This window comes from Pseudogymnoascus verrucosus (genome assembly GCF_001662655.1).
Source record: "Pseudogymnoascus verrucosus strain UAMH 10579 unplaced genomic scaffold scaffold_85, whole genome shotgun sequence".
NCBI lineage: Eukaryota > Fungi > Ascomycota > Leotiomycetes > Thelebolales > Thelebolaceae > Pseudogymnoascus > Pseudogymnoascus verrucosus.
The window spans coordinates 2,944-22,367 of record NW_017263736.1 but is presented as its reverse complement, the minus strand read 5'-3'; the positions used below and the strand labels follow the sequence as shown (position 1 = coordinate 22,367).

Below are 19,424 nucleotides of genomic sequence, written 5' to 3'. Positions count from 1 at the left end.
CATTTTCCCCATTGTTTACCCTTACCCTTCTAGACTATCTCTCTTGGGTCTTTTGTTCGGGGGTATATTTTCCGCCGTGTAGACGAGGCGAGACGAGAAAGAGAGCGGAGCGGGATGGGATGGATCTCACCGTTATACCCAAAATACTATAGTACAATACACACTTCTACTCTAACTCTACTCTGCCCACTTTGCATACTAGATTACTACTACTGCTAACTCCTAACACTCTTAACACTCTACTTCTCCTCCTCACTCAAATCTGCTGTACGTACGAGTACTCCATGCTCTTACCAACGTCGAACTAACTAATCAACCCATTCCCTCCCTTCCCATCCCATCTCCAACAAACTTCCGCTCAACCCTTCCTCCCTCCCCTTCCTCCCCCTCCACCTCCCACTCCCACTCCCACTCCCTCCCACTCCACTCCACTCTATCCATCCCTCCTCTTCTTCTACTACTCCTCCCACTCTTAAACTTCCAACTTACACTTACTCAACTTCTTTTATCGTGTTACTCACTGTATTCTGTATTTTAAATTGTCCAATGCTCCTCCCCGTCACCACTTAAAATCCAATCAATCAAGTCCAATCCCCCAACTATCCCGCCGCCTCTAGACTTTCGCAATTACCAAAATACTCCATTACGACAACACTACCTACTACCCATACTACAAACTACACTACCAACCGCCTCTACCAACTCCCACGTACCGAAGCACCTCCCACCGCCGTCCTAAATTTATTGAACCCCGTCCCCGCCGCCCGGACTCGGAAATCCTTCCCATCAACCCCGTCCCCCGTTCCCCCCATCCATCCCCATCCACCATCACTCTCCTCTCGAATTTGGGGGTCAGCCGAATCTCACAACCACAACCCCAAAGTACCACAAGCCACACCAATCGCAAAAAGAAAGCAGAAACATCCATCCATCCCCATCAACCTCTCTCCAACAATCCTCCCACAAACCCACACCCATATCCTTATCGCCTCCCCCCTCTCACCTAAAAAAAAAAGGTATACAACAATACACACAACACACACGCACATACTCTCCAGCCTTCCCTCCATCGACAAACCAAGACATCCAACATTGGGCGCGCAGCCCCCGTCTCCCCGACCCCGAGAGCATCAGCAACCCCCATCGCCTCTGCGGGCGCTCCGTCTCGCCCACGGGCCTCTGCCATGGCCTCGACGCAATATGGCGAGCGTGGGGGATTCGCAGACCAGCAGCACGATCTATACGACTTCAGTGGCGCCGCTCACCCATCCGCCGCCACCACGACCACGGCTTCTTCCAACGCCCACGCAACGACGCAGCACGATTACCGCTTCCCCCGTAGGCCGCCGGGTGGCCGGCAGAATCTCCAGCAGATCCCGCCGCATCAGCAGTACCGCGATACGTATGACGACTCGTATGATGAGACCGTAGACGATAGCATTACCAGCGAGCGGCGTGATTTCGCAACGACGACGACGACGACGCCACCGCCTGGGACGGCGCGCAAGGAGATGCTGCGCGAGACGATATTCCCGACGTGGAAGGACGGCGCGAGTGGCGCGGCGGAGCTGGATAGCCCGGATGAGATGCAGCGCAGGGATCCGCTCGCGACGCAGATATGGAGACTGTATAGCAAGACGAAGAAGCAGTTGCCGAATCAGGAGCGCATGGAGAATTTGACGTGGCGCATGATGGCTATGAGTTTGAGGAAGAGGAGGCAGGAGGAGGAGGCTGCGGCTGCTCGGTAGGTTTTTTGGTTCCTGGGGATGGGGAGGCCAATTGTGATTTGGGGTTTGAGACTGACGGTTTCTGTAGTGAGGAGGAGGAACAGCGTAATGCGAGTGCGCCGAGTGGCATTGCGCAACTGCGCAATTCGATGCACCAGGGCGATGAGAGCCCGGATAATATGAGTATCGACGAGTTCATCTTCTCCAACATGGCGTCGCCTACGGACATGTCGCCGCCGGACTTGAGGGATAACAGACAGCCGAGTGCAGTCGCCTCGGCCATACCGATTAAGATGCGCAAGGAGCCTGTGACGGCGTTTGCTCCGCAGTCGGTTCCGGTGACGCAGCACCAGGACGAGTTTAGTTATGTGCAGCGCCATGTCAGGAAGACGAGCATTGATGAGCGTCGGGTATGTGTTTTTAATATTATTAGCCCAGTTGCTGTTATCTATGTCCTCCTGCTTTACAGTTCTAACATCCCACTCAGCCTCGCAAGAGACCTGCCGATTTCTCGCCTCATGTACCGCCGATTGGAATCACGATACCGAACCACTCGGAGATGGATGCGGATCTCAATGAATACTCACTTAACGACCAATACGGGATGCTGAACCAGCATAGCCACCACCACAGCGTTCCTTTTAACCTCGACACGTACAACCTCGATCAGGAGCAGATTATGAACTCTGCGGGTCAATACCAGCAGAACTACGGCTTCTCGCCGTCTCAGTCGCCATTGGTGCCGTATGGGGCTTTCCCAAACATGTACAATAATGCCTCAATGGGCCCGTCATCGCTCAACTCCAACGACTTCTATTCTCCGCCGGCCTCTAACTATCCGTCTGCCGGATCGACTCCGCAAGTTGGAAATGAGGGGGACAGGCAGATGTATTTCAACCAGGGAATGGATATGCGCCAGCAGCAGAGGCCGCAGAACTTCAGGCGTAACCCGTCGAACCTCTCTAACTCGCTGGGACCGCAGTATATGTACAACCAGAACGGCAATGCCATGTACTCGTCTTCGTACACCGGCTCAGGGGCGTTTGGCATGCAGCAGCATATCGACCCTTCGCAGGTCTTCCAGCATGATAACATGCAATCCCCTGGTGTTACTATGGGCACTCAGGACAGCTCGTATAACCTCGACGTTGATTCTGACGGAGAGGAGACTGAGGGCACGGCGTTCGCTGATCGCACTCTGATGAACTCCAACGATTACTCGCTTTCTCCCATGGAGGATGCCAACATGGGACTCGCATGGGACGCAACATTACCCGGACAGTTCAACACGCAAGCTGCTCGGTACCCCGGCGGACCTCCCCGGAAACAAGTCACCATAGGCGGCACCACCAGCGAGATCTCCCCCCTTGACTGGGACGACAGCGGTGGTTCCCTGGGTAGATCGCACACCCACGCCTCCAGCGCTTCCATCTCCGACTACCGCCGTAATGGCAGCGACCGGCGCCAGAAAATCCCCCGCACGGCCTCAACCCCCAACGTTCCGGCGGCACAACAAACTATCTTCGACGGCCAAACCGCACAATCCACGCCTAACAGCCCGCCGGATATGACAGGCAACATGAGCGGCTTCAGCTCCGTCGCGCCTAGTCGACCCAGCAGCCCCGCTCCAAAGGGATCGAGTACTAACCTCTCCGCGGCCGGCGGGCCCGCTGACCCTGGGGTACCTACAACATGCACCAACTGCTTCACGCAGACCACCCCCCTCTGGCGGCGCAACCCCGAAGGCCACCCCCTCTGCAACGCCTGCGGTCTCTTCCTCAAGCTCCACGGCGTCGTGCGCCCCCTCTCCCTAAAAACCGACGTCATCAAGAAGCGCAACCGCGGCTCCGGCGCCACCACCACCGCCGTCCCGCTCATCAGCTCCACCTCCACGCGCAACGTCAAGAAGATCGGCAGCGCGGGACCTAGTAGTGGCGCGAACACCAACGGGACGAACACGCGCAAGAACTCGTCTGCTGCTATCACCCATCTCGCGTCCGCGGGCGCGAGCCCGAATGCACCGCTCGACTCGGAGAGTCCGCAGAGTGTGGCGGGGGCGCAGGGGAGCAATAGCACGGCGGGGAGCACGCCGACGAGTTATCATGGGAGTACAACTAGTTCGTCGGGGGTGAAGGGGGTGGTGCCTATTGCGGCGGCGCCGCCGAAGAGTACGCCTGGCTTGGGCGCTGGGGCTGGGGGTGTGGGTGTGCCGAGGGTAGTTGCCGTTGCTGTCCCGCCGAAGCGGCAGAGGAGGCATAGTAAGAGTGCCTCTGCTGCCGATGGCGGGGGGGGGATGGATGTCGATGATCGCAACACCATGTCTGCTGTGGGGATGTCGTCACTCTCTTCCGCTGAGAAAGGTGCAGGTGCAGGAGGGATGGTCAGAGGACCGCTCCAGGGGGCGATGGGGATGGGACAGGCTGGGTTGGGGATGTTGGGGAGTAGTGTTGCTGGGATGGGGGTGGGGATTAGTGGTGGTGCGGGGGCGTTTGGTGGAGGGCAGAGGCCCGGTGGTGGGGTGGGAGGGATGGGACAGGCTGCTTTGGGGGGGATGGGACAGGGGGCTCCGGGGGGGCAGGGGACGAGTGCTAGGAGTCAGGAGTGGGAGTGGCTTACTATGTCTCTGTGATCTGAAGACACCGCGGAGGGTTTGGTTTTCATGACGTGACGTCCCTGTCATAGGGGGGGGGGATACGTTAGGCTTGAACGACGATGGCTGGCGCGCACATGGCTTTTTTTTTATGTGCTTAATACACATCATCATCGACGAATGAAAGGAAAGGGAGGGAGGGGATCTGGTTATCCGCGCTATACGAAAGCTGGCGCGACATACATGCATCATCACGGCTGGATAATCCTGGTTGGCTGGGTGGACTCTTTTTGGTGTCACTGCATCCCGGAAGGCGCAGTGTATGATGTCTGCTCCATGGTCCGTCCGACTTTTCTGCTTTTTTTTTATCACGACGAAACACACCAAGCTTTTACTCATCTTGTTTTTCTTGCTTTTTTATTAGACCGTGGAGTTTTTGTTAGACGAGGGAAACGGATCTTTTGCTTTTTGGATTTTTTTGGTGGTGGTATGGACGGGAGGCGGGGGGATTGATCTTTTTTTTAGCTTTTTTGTTGTTGTTGTTGTTCGATGTTTTGTTGTCTGTAGTTGTTTGTTGGTTCTTGTCGAAGCTGGCTGGGGTTTTTGTTTTGCGCGGGGGGTTGGGGTGGAAGGAGTTTGTTGGGGTGGGAGGGGGAAAAGGGGATGGGGGAGATGAGAAGGGGGATTGGAGGGAAAGGCGGAAGGGGGGAAAGTGGGGAAGGGAGGGGATGATGTTTTAGTGATATACCCGAAATGAAACAAATTCTATGATATAATGTTGTGTGTTCCTTCTTTGCATTATGCTGGTGATGAGGGGTGGGTGGGAACGGAGTGGGTGGGAAAAGGAGGTGATGAGTGGTGATGTAGAGAGTTTGTTCTGTTTTGTGGATTTTGGGGTAACCCCTGAACGAGGAGCCGATGTGGACTAACAACCCACAGCGAGTAATTCTACGACCCCAACACTAGGACTTCAGACAGATAGATGCACATCCAGAAAAAGACATTATTGAGGTAAAGACTGTGGATTTGGTTTTTTTTTGGTGTTTTAAACTACCCCCCCCCCCCGACCCCTTGCGGCTTTCCACGCAACTGCGTCGGAGCACCGCGGCTAAGGATGGGAGGCTGGGTTGAAGTCCAAAGCTCTTGTATCGAATGAGTGTGTATTGAGAGTTAGCCCTTGAGGCATGGGAAAACCTGGCTGGTGTTAGAGAATGGGCAGTGTAGAGGTGGGGTCTTGCGGGACGGACTTACAATGAAGAACAGCGCTCTACCATAGGCAGTCAAGACGGCAACCCGATACAATCTTCCGTGTATGTTAGCAGGCGAATGCAACCTCGTTCATTACGCTGCTCACAATAGGAAATGAAATCACGCTTGGCTCTTTAACAGGCATGCCTGTGCCCAGTTATAAGACAGTAGGAGACAGCCGCCTAGAAGTCCCAGTATCTGGACATAGATAGCCCCGTTGGGCAGCGCACAATAGGAAAAGAGGCTCGACTTATGAACACCGCCATGCTGCATAAGCTCACAAATAGTAAATGGCGCTTGTTCTCCTTGGCACTGCTCAGGAAATATAATGTGAACATTGCAGTGGGAGACAGACAGCCTCTGCATGCATTTGCGGATGAACTCAGCGTGACTTCACGCCTCAGACCAGGAAAACGGTGCGTGCTTCCTTTTGCAGGCAGCAGCGTTCTTAGGGAGTAACGACGGAAGGAGAGACGACCTTACACATCTGCATATAATCACCGCCTTGTTTCATAGCTCCTCAGCACTGGCCAAGGAATAGCATTGTAGCAGGATATGGCTTGCACGCGGCGGCAGATAAACACGGATGCTCGTGGCTTCCAAGTAAAACAGCCCCTCAGTTCTTTAACGGAGGCAGGGCATTTTCCCCCATATCTACGGAGGCCAAGACGGCGTTGCATGGATTGGCGGATTAATAGCCGCGCTGCACAGTGCATAATAGCAAGTAGTGCGTATTTGATACCTCGACACTAGTCGGGGAATAGGAGTGTGAAAGTGCGGTAGGAGACGGCTATGTGCGTTTCAGCAGGTGTTCATGACCCTGCTGCTGCACGGCCACGCAGTTGTAGCGGGAAGAAATAGTTGCCTGAAGTGAGTGGAGAAGAGTAAGGGGGTAGGGTTACCTTGACGCCAGGTGCGACGACGACGGTGGCATGGGCTTTGCTGCTGGGTGCGGCGATGGGGACGGTAGGGACTCTGTTGAGTAATCCTGTTAGCTATATATTCTCCGAAGATGGCCTGGACAGATATGCATACTCGGTGATAACATTGGCACCCATTTTTGCAGAGTTCTTTTCTAGAAAAGTAGTATTTAGATCGGGAAGTTTGAAAGTTTTACTGTATGTTTGCGATTTGATAAACGGATGAGGAACCTAAGAACAAGCAGAAACCCCAGCTCTTTATAGACAAATCCAGCTCCATAGAACAATCCAGCTCGCCACTATGACCACGTCGACATGTCTAACTCCCACCCTCAATTTCAATCACAGATCTTACTCCAGCTTCAATCCCACCCACAAGTCCTACTCCAGCTTCACTTCCAGTTATACAAGTCTCACATTCAGCTCCCACCCACACACAGCTCATTACCTATTCAAACCCCACTTACCACAAAAACAACCCTTGTAGCACACATAGATGACGATTCTCAGGTCGCACCGTCGCTGCATACTTATAAAATCACCTGATTCTTGCATATCGTGACAGCACATTCATCGTAAACAACAACCCCCATCTCCCGTCCCTGGCTCCGTCTGAGGGGGGGTGCGGAACTGCGTATCACCAGGTAGCGAGTTAATCCAGAAACCCGGCCCACGGGTATGAAAACAAGCACACATCTCATCTTGAAAGATTCTATTCCCACACAGACATCTGTCTGTCTTTCTGTCTATCTCCGGATCTCCATCATCTCCACAGCGCCCGTCTCGGCACTCGGAACTCGGAACCCTTCCTACTCCCCCTATCATCCCCTGATCTCTAGTCCCCAATAAAACAGATACAACATCTCTAAAAAAGGGCTTATCCACCACCACGCCCGCAAAAATAGTAAACAGAGCGCCTAATACAATAGTAGACAGCAAGAGTAGCAAAAAAACACATGCATAAAAGCGAAGAAGCCAGGTATACATAAAGGCCGTAAGCCCCCCATCCCCCCTTTTAGCGCGCACGCATGCGCCCAACTCCTTCCCCACCCAGCCCAAGACTCCCTCGTCCAGTCACCAAGTGACTCTCTCATCTCCAACCGGTCAATACTCCCCGCATCCCCAATCCTCCAGCAACCACACACTAAAGCATAGTCCCAAACCCCCCCTCATTCCCCAAAATACTCTTCCTCGGGCTCTCCCCCCCCTCTCCCCCCGTCTTGCGATGCCGGAACGTAAACCCCACAAACAGCGCCTTCCCCATTGCCCCCTCTCGATCTGCCATATTCTCCAGCGCAGCCTGCTTATCATGCACCTCCTTGTACTTGGCCATGTCCGTCTCGTTGCTGAAGTCGTCGAAGTAGCCGGCGTCGGTCTCGGAGTCGAGCTCGGGGACGAAGGGCGCGCGTTGCGTGCGCAGGGTGGTCCAGTCGACTTCGGCGAAGTAGTGGTGCGAGTAGACAGATTGGATGTTGGGGAAGCGTTTGGTTTTTGAGGCGATGAGGCTGAGTGGTGTTGTTAGTTAGGGGTCGTTGCTATGATTAAAGGGGGAGAGAAATGGAGGGGGGCATACTTGGTGATGAAGTTCCACGTGCGGTTGCTGATGAAGTAATTCGGGTCTTCCCACGTGGGTCTCTTAAGAACTTCGCGCCAGTGCTTCAAGTTCTTCCAGGTCTCATCCACAGTTGCTCCAGCGAACGGCGGGAACCCAGTAAGCGCCTCGAACAACATACATCCCAAACTCCAGTAATCGACCGAGAACTCATATTCATCGCCCTTGAGAACCTCAGGGGCCATGTAATCGGGTGACCCAACAATGGACTTCGCGTAGTTAACGTCCCTATCACGCATAGACCTGTATCCCTCGCGGCGCTCAGCGACGGTACGCTGTTCCATTGGCTTGCCGAAGGGGACGGATGTCTCGCCAACTTGCTCAAGCTTAATGCGCATGGATTCGATCTTGCCAGGGGCGAGCATGCCGGCGGCGAGTCCGAAGTCGGTGAGTTTGACGTGGCCTGTGGAGTCGATGAGGAAGTTCTCTGGCTTCAGATCTCGGTGGATGTATCCGAGTTGGTGCAGGGCGTCGACGGAGCAGAACATCTCGGCGATGTAGAATCGGGCGTGGCGGTTGGCCAGGACGCCGGTGTTGTTCAGGAGTGTCCTGAAATCCCCTCCTGGAACATATTCCTGGATATAGTTAGTAATAAAACTCCAGGCTGTGCATTTTTACTTACCATCGCCAAGTAAATACTCTGTTCATCCTGGAACGAATACAGCAGTCTAACCAACCACTCGCTCTTAGCATTCGTGAGAATATCCCTCTCCGTCAAAACATGTCTAATCTCATCCAGCTTAAAAAGCAGTTTCTTGCTCATAACCTTCAACGCACAAACCTCCCTCGTATCCTTCTTCTGCGCCAAGAACACCTGCCCATACCCACCCTGCCCGACCTGGGTAAGAATCTGGAAATCACCCTGGCGAAGACGAACACGGCGCTTCCTCAAATTCGCACGCTCGCGTCCCGTATACTTATGCCAGAGGGGATCATACGTCTCCACCGGCGTCTCAGGCGGAGCCGGATACTCAGCCTTGAAATGATTCAATCGCGTCTGGCGCGTCCCAACATACGTCAGGAGATCAAAGTAGTAATCGAGGAAATCTGCCAACTCCAATTAGCCACACTCTCCCAAACCCCCACCCTACACCCTGCGACCTAAAAATAAACTCACAAAGCTGCGTCACATTCGCCAACCTCTTCACATTCGGCTTCTGCAGAATCTCCAGCTCCTCCGCCGTCAGCCCGCGCTGCGTATTATACTTCCTAATCGTCGGCGGCGCCTGCTGCTGATCCCTCAACTGATAAATCTCCTGCCTCGACAACGCCGCCGGATTCTGCGCCGTCACCGTCGCCGCTGAGAACTCCCCTAACCGCCCCGCTGGCGACGTATTCTCCTTCCCCTGCTTCCTGGTCGGGCTTCCTGGCACCACTCCCCCGGCACCCGTGGCGGGTTTATGTAAGATACTCTCATCGCCCACGCTCGATGCTTGCGCGAAATAGGAATCGTCAACCGGCGCCAGGGTGTTGCTCTTCCCCGGGCTGAGAGGGCGTGTGCTAGCGCTGAGTTTGGTGGGACTGTCCAGCGCAGCGGGGGCAGCAAGTCTCATAGCCGCGTCGAAGGCGGAGGGGAGGTCGATTGCGCCGGGCGGGTTGCGGTTTTTCGACGGGCTGCCCTGGGGTGTCTGGGTGGGCGTGATGAAGCTCGCGCGGTTGGTAGGAGGGGTCGAGGGACGGTCGGGGTAGGTGTCGTTGTGGGATGAGCGTGTGTAGAGGGGTGGAGGAGGGGCGGGGAGGGTGTCTGAAGAGGTGCTGGGGGGCGCCTTCCCGGCTTGCGAGCTCGTGAAGAGGTTTGCCATGAAGCTCGACATTTTGGGAATGGAGCTTGGGGGTTGGCGGAGGGTGTTTGTGTGAGGATGGGTGACGGTGAGGTAGGTGTGGGGTTGGATATTCGTTCGGAGCGGAGAAAGTTGGCTGTGCCTTGCTGGCAGGCAAGCTCGTGTAAATTGTAAATAGACCCTTCTTTATCCACTCCCGTCCCGCAAAGGTAAACACACTCGAGACGCAGAGGTCAGGGGCGTAGGAGAATTGAAAGGGCGTACAGAATTCGCAGTTTCAATGCAGGACGTTTGGATTTTTTGAGGCCTGGATGAGGCGCGCCAGGTGCTTTCGGGGACCAGGGTTGGGTTTGTGGTGGTGTCACGACGTAGTGAGGTGCTTTGGCGGGGCGAGGGGCAGGTACGTGGAGATCAACAAATCGAGGGTGGTGGTGTTGTTGCGGCAGCAACCGACGAAAAGCAAGGGGGCCCGTACCACAACGCTATTTTGGTTGGGTATTACAACATGGATGCGAATAAATGCATGATTAAATTGGACGGGTTATAAAGGAATTTTGTATTTTCTATATCGAGCTGTGTTCAAGCCTATAATTAATAATAATACATACCTAGATTCTTTGTTAACATTCTCTCTGTACTGTCTGTCCACTTACCATTTCTCGTCGAGTCGCACTGTGTAAAATTAACGGAACAACACCCGCCCCGAGAACCACTTCGATGCCTTCCGCCTCGTCTTCACATCATAGAGTAAGACACGCATATTCCAACTTACCTTCCCCCTCACAACTCAGAAACTCCCAACGCCCCAAGGGAAGTAAGCAACGTAGAGCAAAACAGCAGAATCAAATTCAAAAGCTAAGGAAATAGTTCATACTGTACTGTACAAAATGTAAAAGCTCCTACTAAAGAGCCACCCCCCTCCCGCGCCGAACATCCATCCACCCCCCCCTTTCCGGATATCTCCTCTCAAAACGCCAAAACAATCAAGCAAAAGCCCACAGCACGAGTAGCAATCAGATCAAGAGAAGAAAAGCTTTCACTCTTCAACTACGATACGATAGATGTACATCATACGTCCCCAGCACCAACCACCAGCTATACACTCTCCGCTCTCCTCCACATCCCCTCTCCCCTTTCTCCCCACCACCACTACGTTATCAGTTATCACCTCCACACGCCACCTCTTATTCTTCTTACTCTTCTTACTTCTCTTCTTCTTCTTCTCTCATCCCCAATAATAGCGCCCTCCTCTCACCTCACAGCAGGAGCCTGTGCCTCAAAACACTTATTTAACAAAGAGGACTGATACACAAGAGAAGCACGCGTACTGCAGACGCGCGCCCTCTTCGCAACCACCGCCACCGTCGCCGCCGTCGCCATAGCCGCCTCTCTCACCACCGCCTCCACATTCCCCAGATCAGCATCGAGCTTGAGTATCAACGCGCGCCAGTCCGGCAGCGGCGTCGCTGGCGCGCCCATAAGCGCGCCCGCGGCCGCCGGGGCCTGGCTCGGCGTGAACTGCAGCACGACGTCTGTCCAGCGCTGGAAGACGGCGTCGGTGATGTGGAGGCGCCAGTTGACGGCGACCAGGAAGGCCATCTCGTTCTGGTTGATCTCGTGGGTGCTGAGGCCGCAGATCTTGCTCCACGCGCGCGCGGAGTAGTTGCGGTCCTGCAGGTACTTGGAGGCCAGGATGAGGGCCGACAGGAACATGCGGCGCCCGCACTGCAGGGCGCGCGTCGCGTGGCCCTCGTCCGGCTGCTCCATCGTGAAGTCGAAGCTGGGCACGTGCGGCTTGATGAGGATGAGGTAGTAGAGCGCTACTTGGAGGGTGGAGTAGCTGGTTTGAGACCGCCGCAGGGTCTCTTGGATGAAGGTGCGCAGGGGGAGAACGCCTTTGGCGCCCATCTCGCTGCGGCACACGACGGAGGAAAGGGGCCAGATCGCTTCAACGATTTGGGCGGAGGAATCTGAGGGGGGAGAGTTTGAGTACGTGAACTTGCTTGAAGGGGTAATATTTTATCTTACCGACTAGGCTATCGACAAAGCTGACCTTTCGGTCGCACTGTCGAACCAGAGAAGGGGGGGAGCGCGCTTTGCGCGAGGCGAGTTTGGAGGTGCGCCTGGGATGCGGGCGTTTTTGTGGAACGCTGCTCGCCAGGACGCTTTTAGGCCAACATTCCGTCGGGGTGATGACGTCGCATTGGTCTTCTAGTGATTGATATGATGATTGCCGGGTTGTACGACAGTAGGCGTCCGATTGTTCTGAGTCGGAAGAGCCTCCCGAGTGTACTGACGAATCGTCCGAGGATTGAGAGGCGGCATCTGAGAAGACAGAAGCGCAAGAGGATGAGGCGGAGGAAGAGAGCGACGAGCTGTATGGCCCATCGTGATGATATGTTGTGATAAAAGGCGGCGACAATTCAACATCGCCACTGTTCATCTTGAATTAATTGAGGTTATGAGACTTGCATCAGAAGACAGAGAACACTACTCCGTAAAGGGACGCAACTCCAGTCGCCGTCTATACAAAACCAACCGAATACTACCGTTTGTAGACTAGTCCCGTGAGCTTCCTGACTTGATGCTGAACTCTAAAACGTAACACGTGGTGTGTTGCTGTATAGAGCTGTATGAATCGAGTGCGAAAGCAAGAGGCTAGACAGAAGAGACCCGTGCAATGGAGATCTTTTCAGAGACGATAGTACCGGTGGACAATGTAAGAGCGGCGACTGGAGAAGAAAGTAGAATATCGAGGATCATCGTGGCCTGTCCGAGTTTCAATCAAGTCTTTCAAGGTGGTGGCTAGATACCAGCTACCATCTGAAAAGTGAGTGTTGATTGAAGATCGAGAGGTGTGTGTGGTAAGGACGCGTTGCTGTTGCTGTTGCTTTTAAACCAGGACGCTGATATACATATGAAATAATTAAAAAGACTGTGACTGAGGGGAGTTTTTGTATAAAGGAAATGTCTCTTCTTTTGAGTACGTGTAAGGTTGAGGCCAGGCAGGAGGTAGAGTGGCGGGGGGCGGCGGGAGGTAGGCGTGTCGAGGAGGGTTGTGACTCTGAGAGTGGCAATCATGGGTTAGCCGACATACTCATTCCAGGCCCGTGGACAATGGGGCAAACGCCTCTTTTTAGAGGGGGGAGCCTACAGGTCTGTGTAATTCGTTGGTAGAAGCGCTTTCAAAGAACTTTTAGACGCGATGCTGCCTTAAACGTTATATTTTGTTGTTGTTATATTTTTTTGGTGTTGGGTTGAGTTTGTTGTTGGTTGGGTGGTTGTTGGATGTGTGTAGGTTGCGCTTTCTGACCGGGTTATTGCTTTCTGGTCGCAAAGAGGAGGAGCTTTGGATGTTCTTGGAGCGGGAGAGTCGCGACAAGAGGATTAAGAGTAGATAATAGGTTTGACAAGATAAAGGAGGATTGAGCGGAGGGTTTTTGGCAAAAATGTATTCACAGTGCAGACTTCCAAGAGCCGCTTTCTACTGTTTGAAGTCGTCCATTTCTGCGTTGGGTAGCCAGGAGGAGGAGGGATGGGGCGGATAGAGGGTGAGTTTTGTTACTTTTCGCCAGCGAGGGAGCAACCAGACTCAGAGCGGAGGACGGGAGGGGGACCAGCCAGTCCAACAGCCCACACAGATTTTGGGTGTGGGTGGAGGGGGGAAGGGTGTGGGTGTGGGAGGTGGGTGTAGGTACATAATACACATACACACATACATTAGTATGGGAGAATATGAGTGGAGGGATGAGTGAGTGACTTGCTGACAGTATGTAAATTACAGTAGTAACAGTAGTAACACCAAGTACCACCCACATAAGCCAAGTGGCACAATAACACCAATGAACAGCCAGAACAGACAGAACAGTTATGTTATGTGCAAGTATGTGCAAGTGCAAGCAAGCAGTGCAAAGCAAAGTATGGTACAAAGTACGAGTAACATGCATCCACACCTAAGGGTGGGTACATGGGAATTGCATCAGTAAGGCGTGGCAAGCTGGGTATTTCTAAAGTTTCTAAAGATACATGGGTGGGGGGAGAGAGGGAGGAGGGAAGGAGGGAGAGGAGGGGGTGTGAGATGGGAAATGGGGGTGAAAAAGAGGGGGCTAACACTCCTAACACCAAGAATCTACGCACTCTTACTGGTTGATGACTGTTGATGCTGGATGGCGCTGGCTGGATCTTGTGCTGGTAATCATCGAAAGAGGGACCACAGAACAGGCCACCAAGGTGCAAGGCTACAGCATTACCGGGATGTGGATGGGGTGTGGTTGGATGGATGTACGGAGAGGGCGTGGAACTAGTGCCGTTAGTCAACAGTCAACAGAGTCAACACCTTGGGGTTACAGCAGTACAGATAGATAGTACAGATAGTACGGTTTACTAGGGCGGTCGGGTTTGCCTGGCGGGAGTTTTGGGTGTAGGAGAAGTTGAGTCACTCTCGACTGCAAAAAAAAAAGCACAGACCAGCAAAAGATTCTGCCAATTCTGCCTACCACCACACCCCCCCGTCGCACTCGCCTCTTTGCCTAATAGAGTACAAAAGTAGCTAGGATGCACCGTCACCGCCTGTGCCTGGTACTCGCTGTTGCTTCGTTGTACTCACTCCCCCATCTCCCATCTCTGCCACCCCTCACCGCCCAGCCAACAACCAAGTCGGCCCAAGTCTCTTGACGATGACTGCGATGACTGGGAAGATGACACGGCAGTGGCACTCGCCACCCAATGACTGGAGCCAGGGATCATCACCATCGAACGTTTCTCTACGGCTGGCCAGTCCCACCTCTCGCGCATTTCGAACAGCTCATTCTACTACGGACATTCTACTCTACCACTTCGGTCCCTCCCTCTCTTCCCTTGTCTCCCTTATTATTCGCCACATCTATACATCTGCACATCATTGGCCCTTGCCACCTCACAACTACACTCCCAGCCAACCATGACACTCTGCTTACAGTACATCCCAACCTATGAGAAAAAGTACGCCATGGCAACAAGCCACCACCTTTCCCGAAGCGCCCATCGCCCCTTCCCAGCCAACTCTTCGTGTTTGGAGCTGAAAGTACGTGCGTGCGTCCAAGGGGAATAGTCTCATAGTTGCCTTGTCAGATAGATGATGACTGCACGCACTTCTTTGTTTTCTCACATCCATCCAGCCTTTTGACGACCGAAATGACCTGCATTAAACTCTAGGCGTCAGTCGGCGTGGCTGAGAGGCAGATTCCATCGCATCGTTCTCTTTTTCCCCACAGAAGCATCGGTAGATCAGGGGGGCGATGCTGCGGCAAACACGCGGCGGCTGTGTGTTGCTATTCTTATGCCTACCAGGCAACATCACATACAACACCACACACAGCCTCCTTTAGTACTTTGCCCCTCACTTGAAAATTACCCCTCACAAACAATCCCAAAAAAAACCTGATGATGGAATCGCAAACCGGACATCGCACATCGCACACACATCGAACACCTTGTCCTCTCCCCACCTAACCGCGATAGTACCTTGCCACTGCCACCATGACTAAACCCCAGGCTACACCCGAAGATTCCAGTTCACAGCTACACTGTCCCCAGGCAGCCCGCACAACCGTACGTTACTCACTCTACTCTGTATTTGCATATCATATCATGCACATCATGAGATTCGCCACGGGTACTCCGTCCCACGCTCCCACAGCATGAACACCAGCCAGCGTTGCGACCGCCGCGCACCCCAAGCGCCAGCCAAGGCGGCAACCCACCTACTCACACGTCTCACGCTCCTCACTATCCGTTTCACAGCCGCCAATATGCCCTCTTACGAACCCACAGCTGCGCAGCTGTGGGACGGGGATAGATCGCATGAGACGTCTATCCTGCGCCCCCCTTCTCTCTGCTTCGGGCCCCGAGACTGACCTCTATCCTGTTACTGTACAGTAACTACTGTAAACTACTAACTCTTATCTGTACTCGTCTATTGTACCTTTCTCCTAGTCCCTGATGTGAGGGGAGGGGTGGTGAAGAACATCGTCGAAGCATCATCATCACTCATCCTCTGCATCCGCCCCCCCCCCCGATCCGAACATCCCAGTCCCACACAGCCAATCCCCACACCTATTTCCCACCCCCATCGCATTTCCCCGCCCGTAAAGGCGCGTGGTGATTGGTTCGATGGGGGGATGGACAACACTTCAATATCAGATCGGTGCTGGTTATGACATTGCGGCGTTCGAGCGATGCGGAGGGCTTGCAAATCGCTGACTGACTTGATGATTGATGATGATGGTGGTGGTGGTGGTGGTGGTGGTTCGGCATGTTGGTTTGTTGTGTGTTGTGCGACACTGTTTGCAACGGCTTGACTTGCTCTTCGTACCCTCGACGATGATACCGTTTGCGGTACGGGAAATACGTGGGCCACCGGCTTTGTGAGAGACTCCAAATCAGGAGCTGTACTCACTCACTCACAGTAGTAACTACCACCTACCGTAACTTGCTCTCTCTCCTCCCCCTCCCATTCTTCGACTCACAAACCCACGACGACGATCCCCACTCCTCGCCCACTCCTCGCCCACTCCTCCCCTCTCAAGCCCAAAACCCCATCTACGTGTCCCCTCCCCTCCGATAGCGCGACCAAGTTTAGCCCATCCATCCATCCAGCTCACCAAGTCAGGCTGAGCACCAGCGACGACGACGACACAGTGGCGGGGCAACAATGCGTGCGTGCGTGTGGTGAGTGATGACTCAAAGCTCTGTTGTCTTGTCGTGGTCCCGTGCCTGCGGAGCTCCCCAGCTGCCCAGCTTCCCCTTCTCCACTCTCCTCTGCCTTGCCGCAACACGGACGTTGTTACTACGGTGCCTGTCCCCCTTGGACCCATCTATCCACCCAAGCTTACCACTGGATGAGGTGGTGAGGGAGGGGGGATGGATGGGGCTTGCGGAGTTGATGATAATCGTGTGTGGATTTACCGTGGGATAAGCTTGCGTGCGTGCGTCTGTTCTGGTGGTGGACCCGTGGTGGGAGATGGGGTGGGAATGAGGAGTCACTCCGCATCCGGTGATGAGGGAGTGCTGCACAGCGTCTATGAGCCGCGAGACACGGAGAAATGATATGAAATGAGCAAGCAAGCAGCAGTAGTAGTACACTCCGAGTATCGCTCCCCCTTTTTCCCCGGCCGACGATCAAGCACCAGGCTTACATCTCAAACAACCCATCCCCGACACCAAGACTCGGCTCGGAAAACACACACGCATCAAATTGATGACTGTGTGCGTAGATGTCTGCCTTGTAGCCTTACCACCTCCCCCCTGCCGTTATCACTGTGATCACTTTCCGCACAAGTAAGGAAACCTCGCCCACCGTATACCCCGTGATTGCTGTTACGGAAATCCAAACCAACCAAACCGGCAAAAAACTTACCAAAAGACCGCACGGACCACACAGGGCGAGGGACACATCAGCATCATACGACTGCTTTCGATGCCTAATCTTCCCGAGCTTCCGCCCAATTTTGGCGAGAATTTGCCGGGGCGGGGAAAAACGCCAAGACAAGGCTGGTAGGCAGCCCCCTTTTTTCTTGATACGCGTATCTGGAGTGAGAGTGAGGGTATGACTCTTTTCAATTTTCGCCCTCGCCGGCGCCGGAGATGGGGGATTATTTTGCCACCACCAAGGCAAGCGCCGACGTATCCGCGGGCCGCCTTGGTCACGGATAGTATACTATGGAATGTACTTTTGCGAAAGACCCGCTTTGGGCATTTTGAGTGAGTCCAGACTTGGGGGGGTTAATTTATCACGCCTTTATCGTGTTGTGTCATTCATATAGGCGACGACGGAGATGAGATGAGGTGAGGTGAGTGAGGTGATTAACTCCCGTCCTCGGCGGCGATAGGTGGGTTAGTCATTTGGTTTCTGTACAGTCATCCATGTCCTCTCTATCCTACCTCCCATATCACTTCAAAACACTCATACGGTCGAGGACAGCGCGAGTGCGATGTCGCTCCCCAAGATCGCTGTCACTGTCACTGTCACTGTCTGTCACTGTCACTATCATGGAGCGGGTCCTCTATTCCGCGCCGCTGTCTATCACTATCACCATCACTGTGCGGGTCCTCGATTCCGCGCCGCTGTCTATCACATTCCACTCCCGTCACGCCGCACACTCAAGGTCGAAGGGATGTATGACTCTTACTCTTACCCCCTCTCCCTCCTCGTCGTCTCGGGTGGTGGGTGGCCTGGGCGCGGCGCGGCGCGGCGGCGCAGCATTCTTGCCTCCCTGCCTCCTTGCCTACGCTAGCCGGTGGGAAGCGATGTCTCGACTCATCAGGTAGGAGGGGGACAGACAGCTGAGTGATGAAATCAGCCCAGCTCAGCTCGGATCTGTCATCTGTCATCCAGTTCGTTACCTCTGCGTGAGTCTATTTCCATCTGTCCTCTTTTGTTTAGTTATGCAAGCCGCGATCTGGTGGTATGCAAGGGGCAGGCAAGCAGGCGGATCGCGTGCGCGGCTGCCTGCCTGCCTACCAGGTGTGTGGATTACGCGCAGGCTGCAGGTCATACTTCAGCCCTGAAAGAGGGCTGGGTGAGGTGGTCGCGCCTGGTCGCGGTTGGGTGGTCGCCGGATGGGTCTTTGGGTGGGCGGGTGATTCAAATCAGCCTTGTGGGAGGGGTGTGGTTGTTTTTCTTTTTGGGGGGTGTTGTTTGTTTGTTGCTGCTGTTGTTGCCTTGTCAGTGTTGGCTTCGATCTGTGAAGTGTATTTGGGGGTGCATCATGGGGTGGAAATGTTGTTTTGATGGTGTCATGTGAAGGGGGTTGTGAGAGGTGTTGATGGGAGGTAGGCAGAACGGCGTTCAGACTCTTCGTGTCTGTTTGGGGCATCCATGTGTTACTACAGTAGGTACGGTTTTCTGTGCTGTATTCTTTGTTGGGGGGTTCGGTCGGGGGTTGAGATGGGATATCTGGATCTACACACGGCATCTTGGGCTCAGGGTGGGATTTGCGGCATAGTTGTCGTTGAAATACACGCTCTGGACTGTTTTCGCTGTGTGGAAACGTTGATGTTGGAGATGGTGGAAGGAAGCTGTTTTTCGGAAGCGCAAAATGGGTCTGGATAGGGGTTGGTTTCATTGCTGGCTGTGAATATCCCGGTTATAGTGTATGGTATGCGTGTTCTAGGAATGAGAGTATGATATAATACCAAATCTCTATCCCATCGTTATATATCCCGAGTTCAGTTCACTTAATAAAATTCCCACAAAGCTTAATTTCTTGGATCGTTGATGTTTTGTTTGAATATTTATACTTTCTTACTTTGCCGACAATGGCGGCTTTTTTTCAAGCTCCACCATAACACTGACAAGAGTTAGTGTAGATCCTAACGCAGATTATGGTTAGAGGCAGCTTAGAGAGTGAAGATGCGGGTGCGCCCCTTATCATACCAGCGCATACCACCCGAATCGAACTGCCCATAGTGTTTTCAACGAAGGAGCGTGGCTACGTCTGAGGAGAGCGTGGTACATTAGGGAGTGAGGGTGTGACAGATGATCGCAAATCGCCAGACATATGTACA

The 19,424-nt window shown here is 53.8% G+C and overlaps 4 protein-coding genes across 4 annotated transcripts; 1 reads left to right on the top strand and 3 right to left on the bottom strand.

The window, feature by feature from the left end:
• The first annotated feature begins 393 nt into the window (after positions 1-393).
• VE01_10552 (uncharacterized protein) lies at positions 394-4,959 on the top strand. Its single transcript, XM_018279949.2, has 3 exons — positions 394-1,744; positions 1,816-2,137; positions 2,215-4,959. The coding sequence occupies exons 1-3, from the start codon at positions 1,185-1,187 to the stop codon at positions 4,354-4,356; spliced, it is 3,024 nt and encodes a 1,007-aa protein (XP_018125208.1). The 5' UTR covers positions 394-1,184; the 3' UTR covers positions 4,357-4,959.
• Positions 4,960-6,377: 1,418 nt separating this feature from the next.
• On the bottom strand, positions 6,378-6,623 carry VE01_10551 (uncharacterized protein; the record flags this gene model as incomplete). Its single annotated transcript, XM_018279948.1, has 2 exons — positions 6,378-6,540; positions 6,601-6,623. The coding sequence occupies 2 exons, from the start codon at positions 6,621-6,623 to the stop codon at positions 6,378-6,380; spliced, it is 186 nt and encodes a 61-aa protein (XP_018125198.1).
• Positions 6,624-7,629: 1,006 nt separating this feature from the next.
• VE01_10550 (uncharacterized protein) lies at positions 7,630-10,270 on the bottom strand (the record flags this gene model as incomplete). The annotated part of the gene is made up of 4 exons (XM_018279947.2): positions 9,215-10,270; positions 8,720-9,144; positions 8,059-8,672; positions 7,630-7,990 (listed from the first exon to the last, which is right to left on the bottom strand). The coding sequence occupies exons 1-4, from the start codon at positions 9,909-9,911 to the stop codon at positions 7,630-7,632; spliced, it is 2,097 nt and encodes a 698-aa protein (XP_018125209.1). The 5' UTR covers positions 9,912-10,270.
• A 149-nt stretch (positions 10,271-10,419) lies between these two features.
• VE01_10549 (uncharacterized protein) lies at positions 10,420-12,586 on the bottom strand. The gene is made up of 2 exons (XM_018279946.2): positions 11,907-12,586; positions 10,420-11,848 (listed from the first exon to the last, which is right to left on the bottom strand). Exons 1-2 carry the CDS (start codon positions 12,319-12,321, stop codon positions 11,130-11,132), a joined length of 1,134 nt encoding a protein of 377 aa, XP_018125211.1. The 5' UTR covers positions 12,322-12,586; the 3' UTR covers positions 10,420-11,129.
• Positions 12,587-19,424: the final 6,838 nt, after the last annotated feature.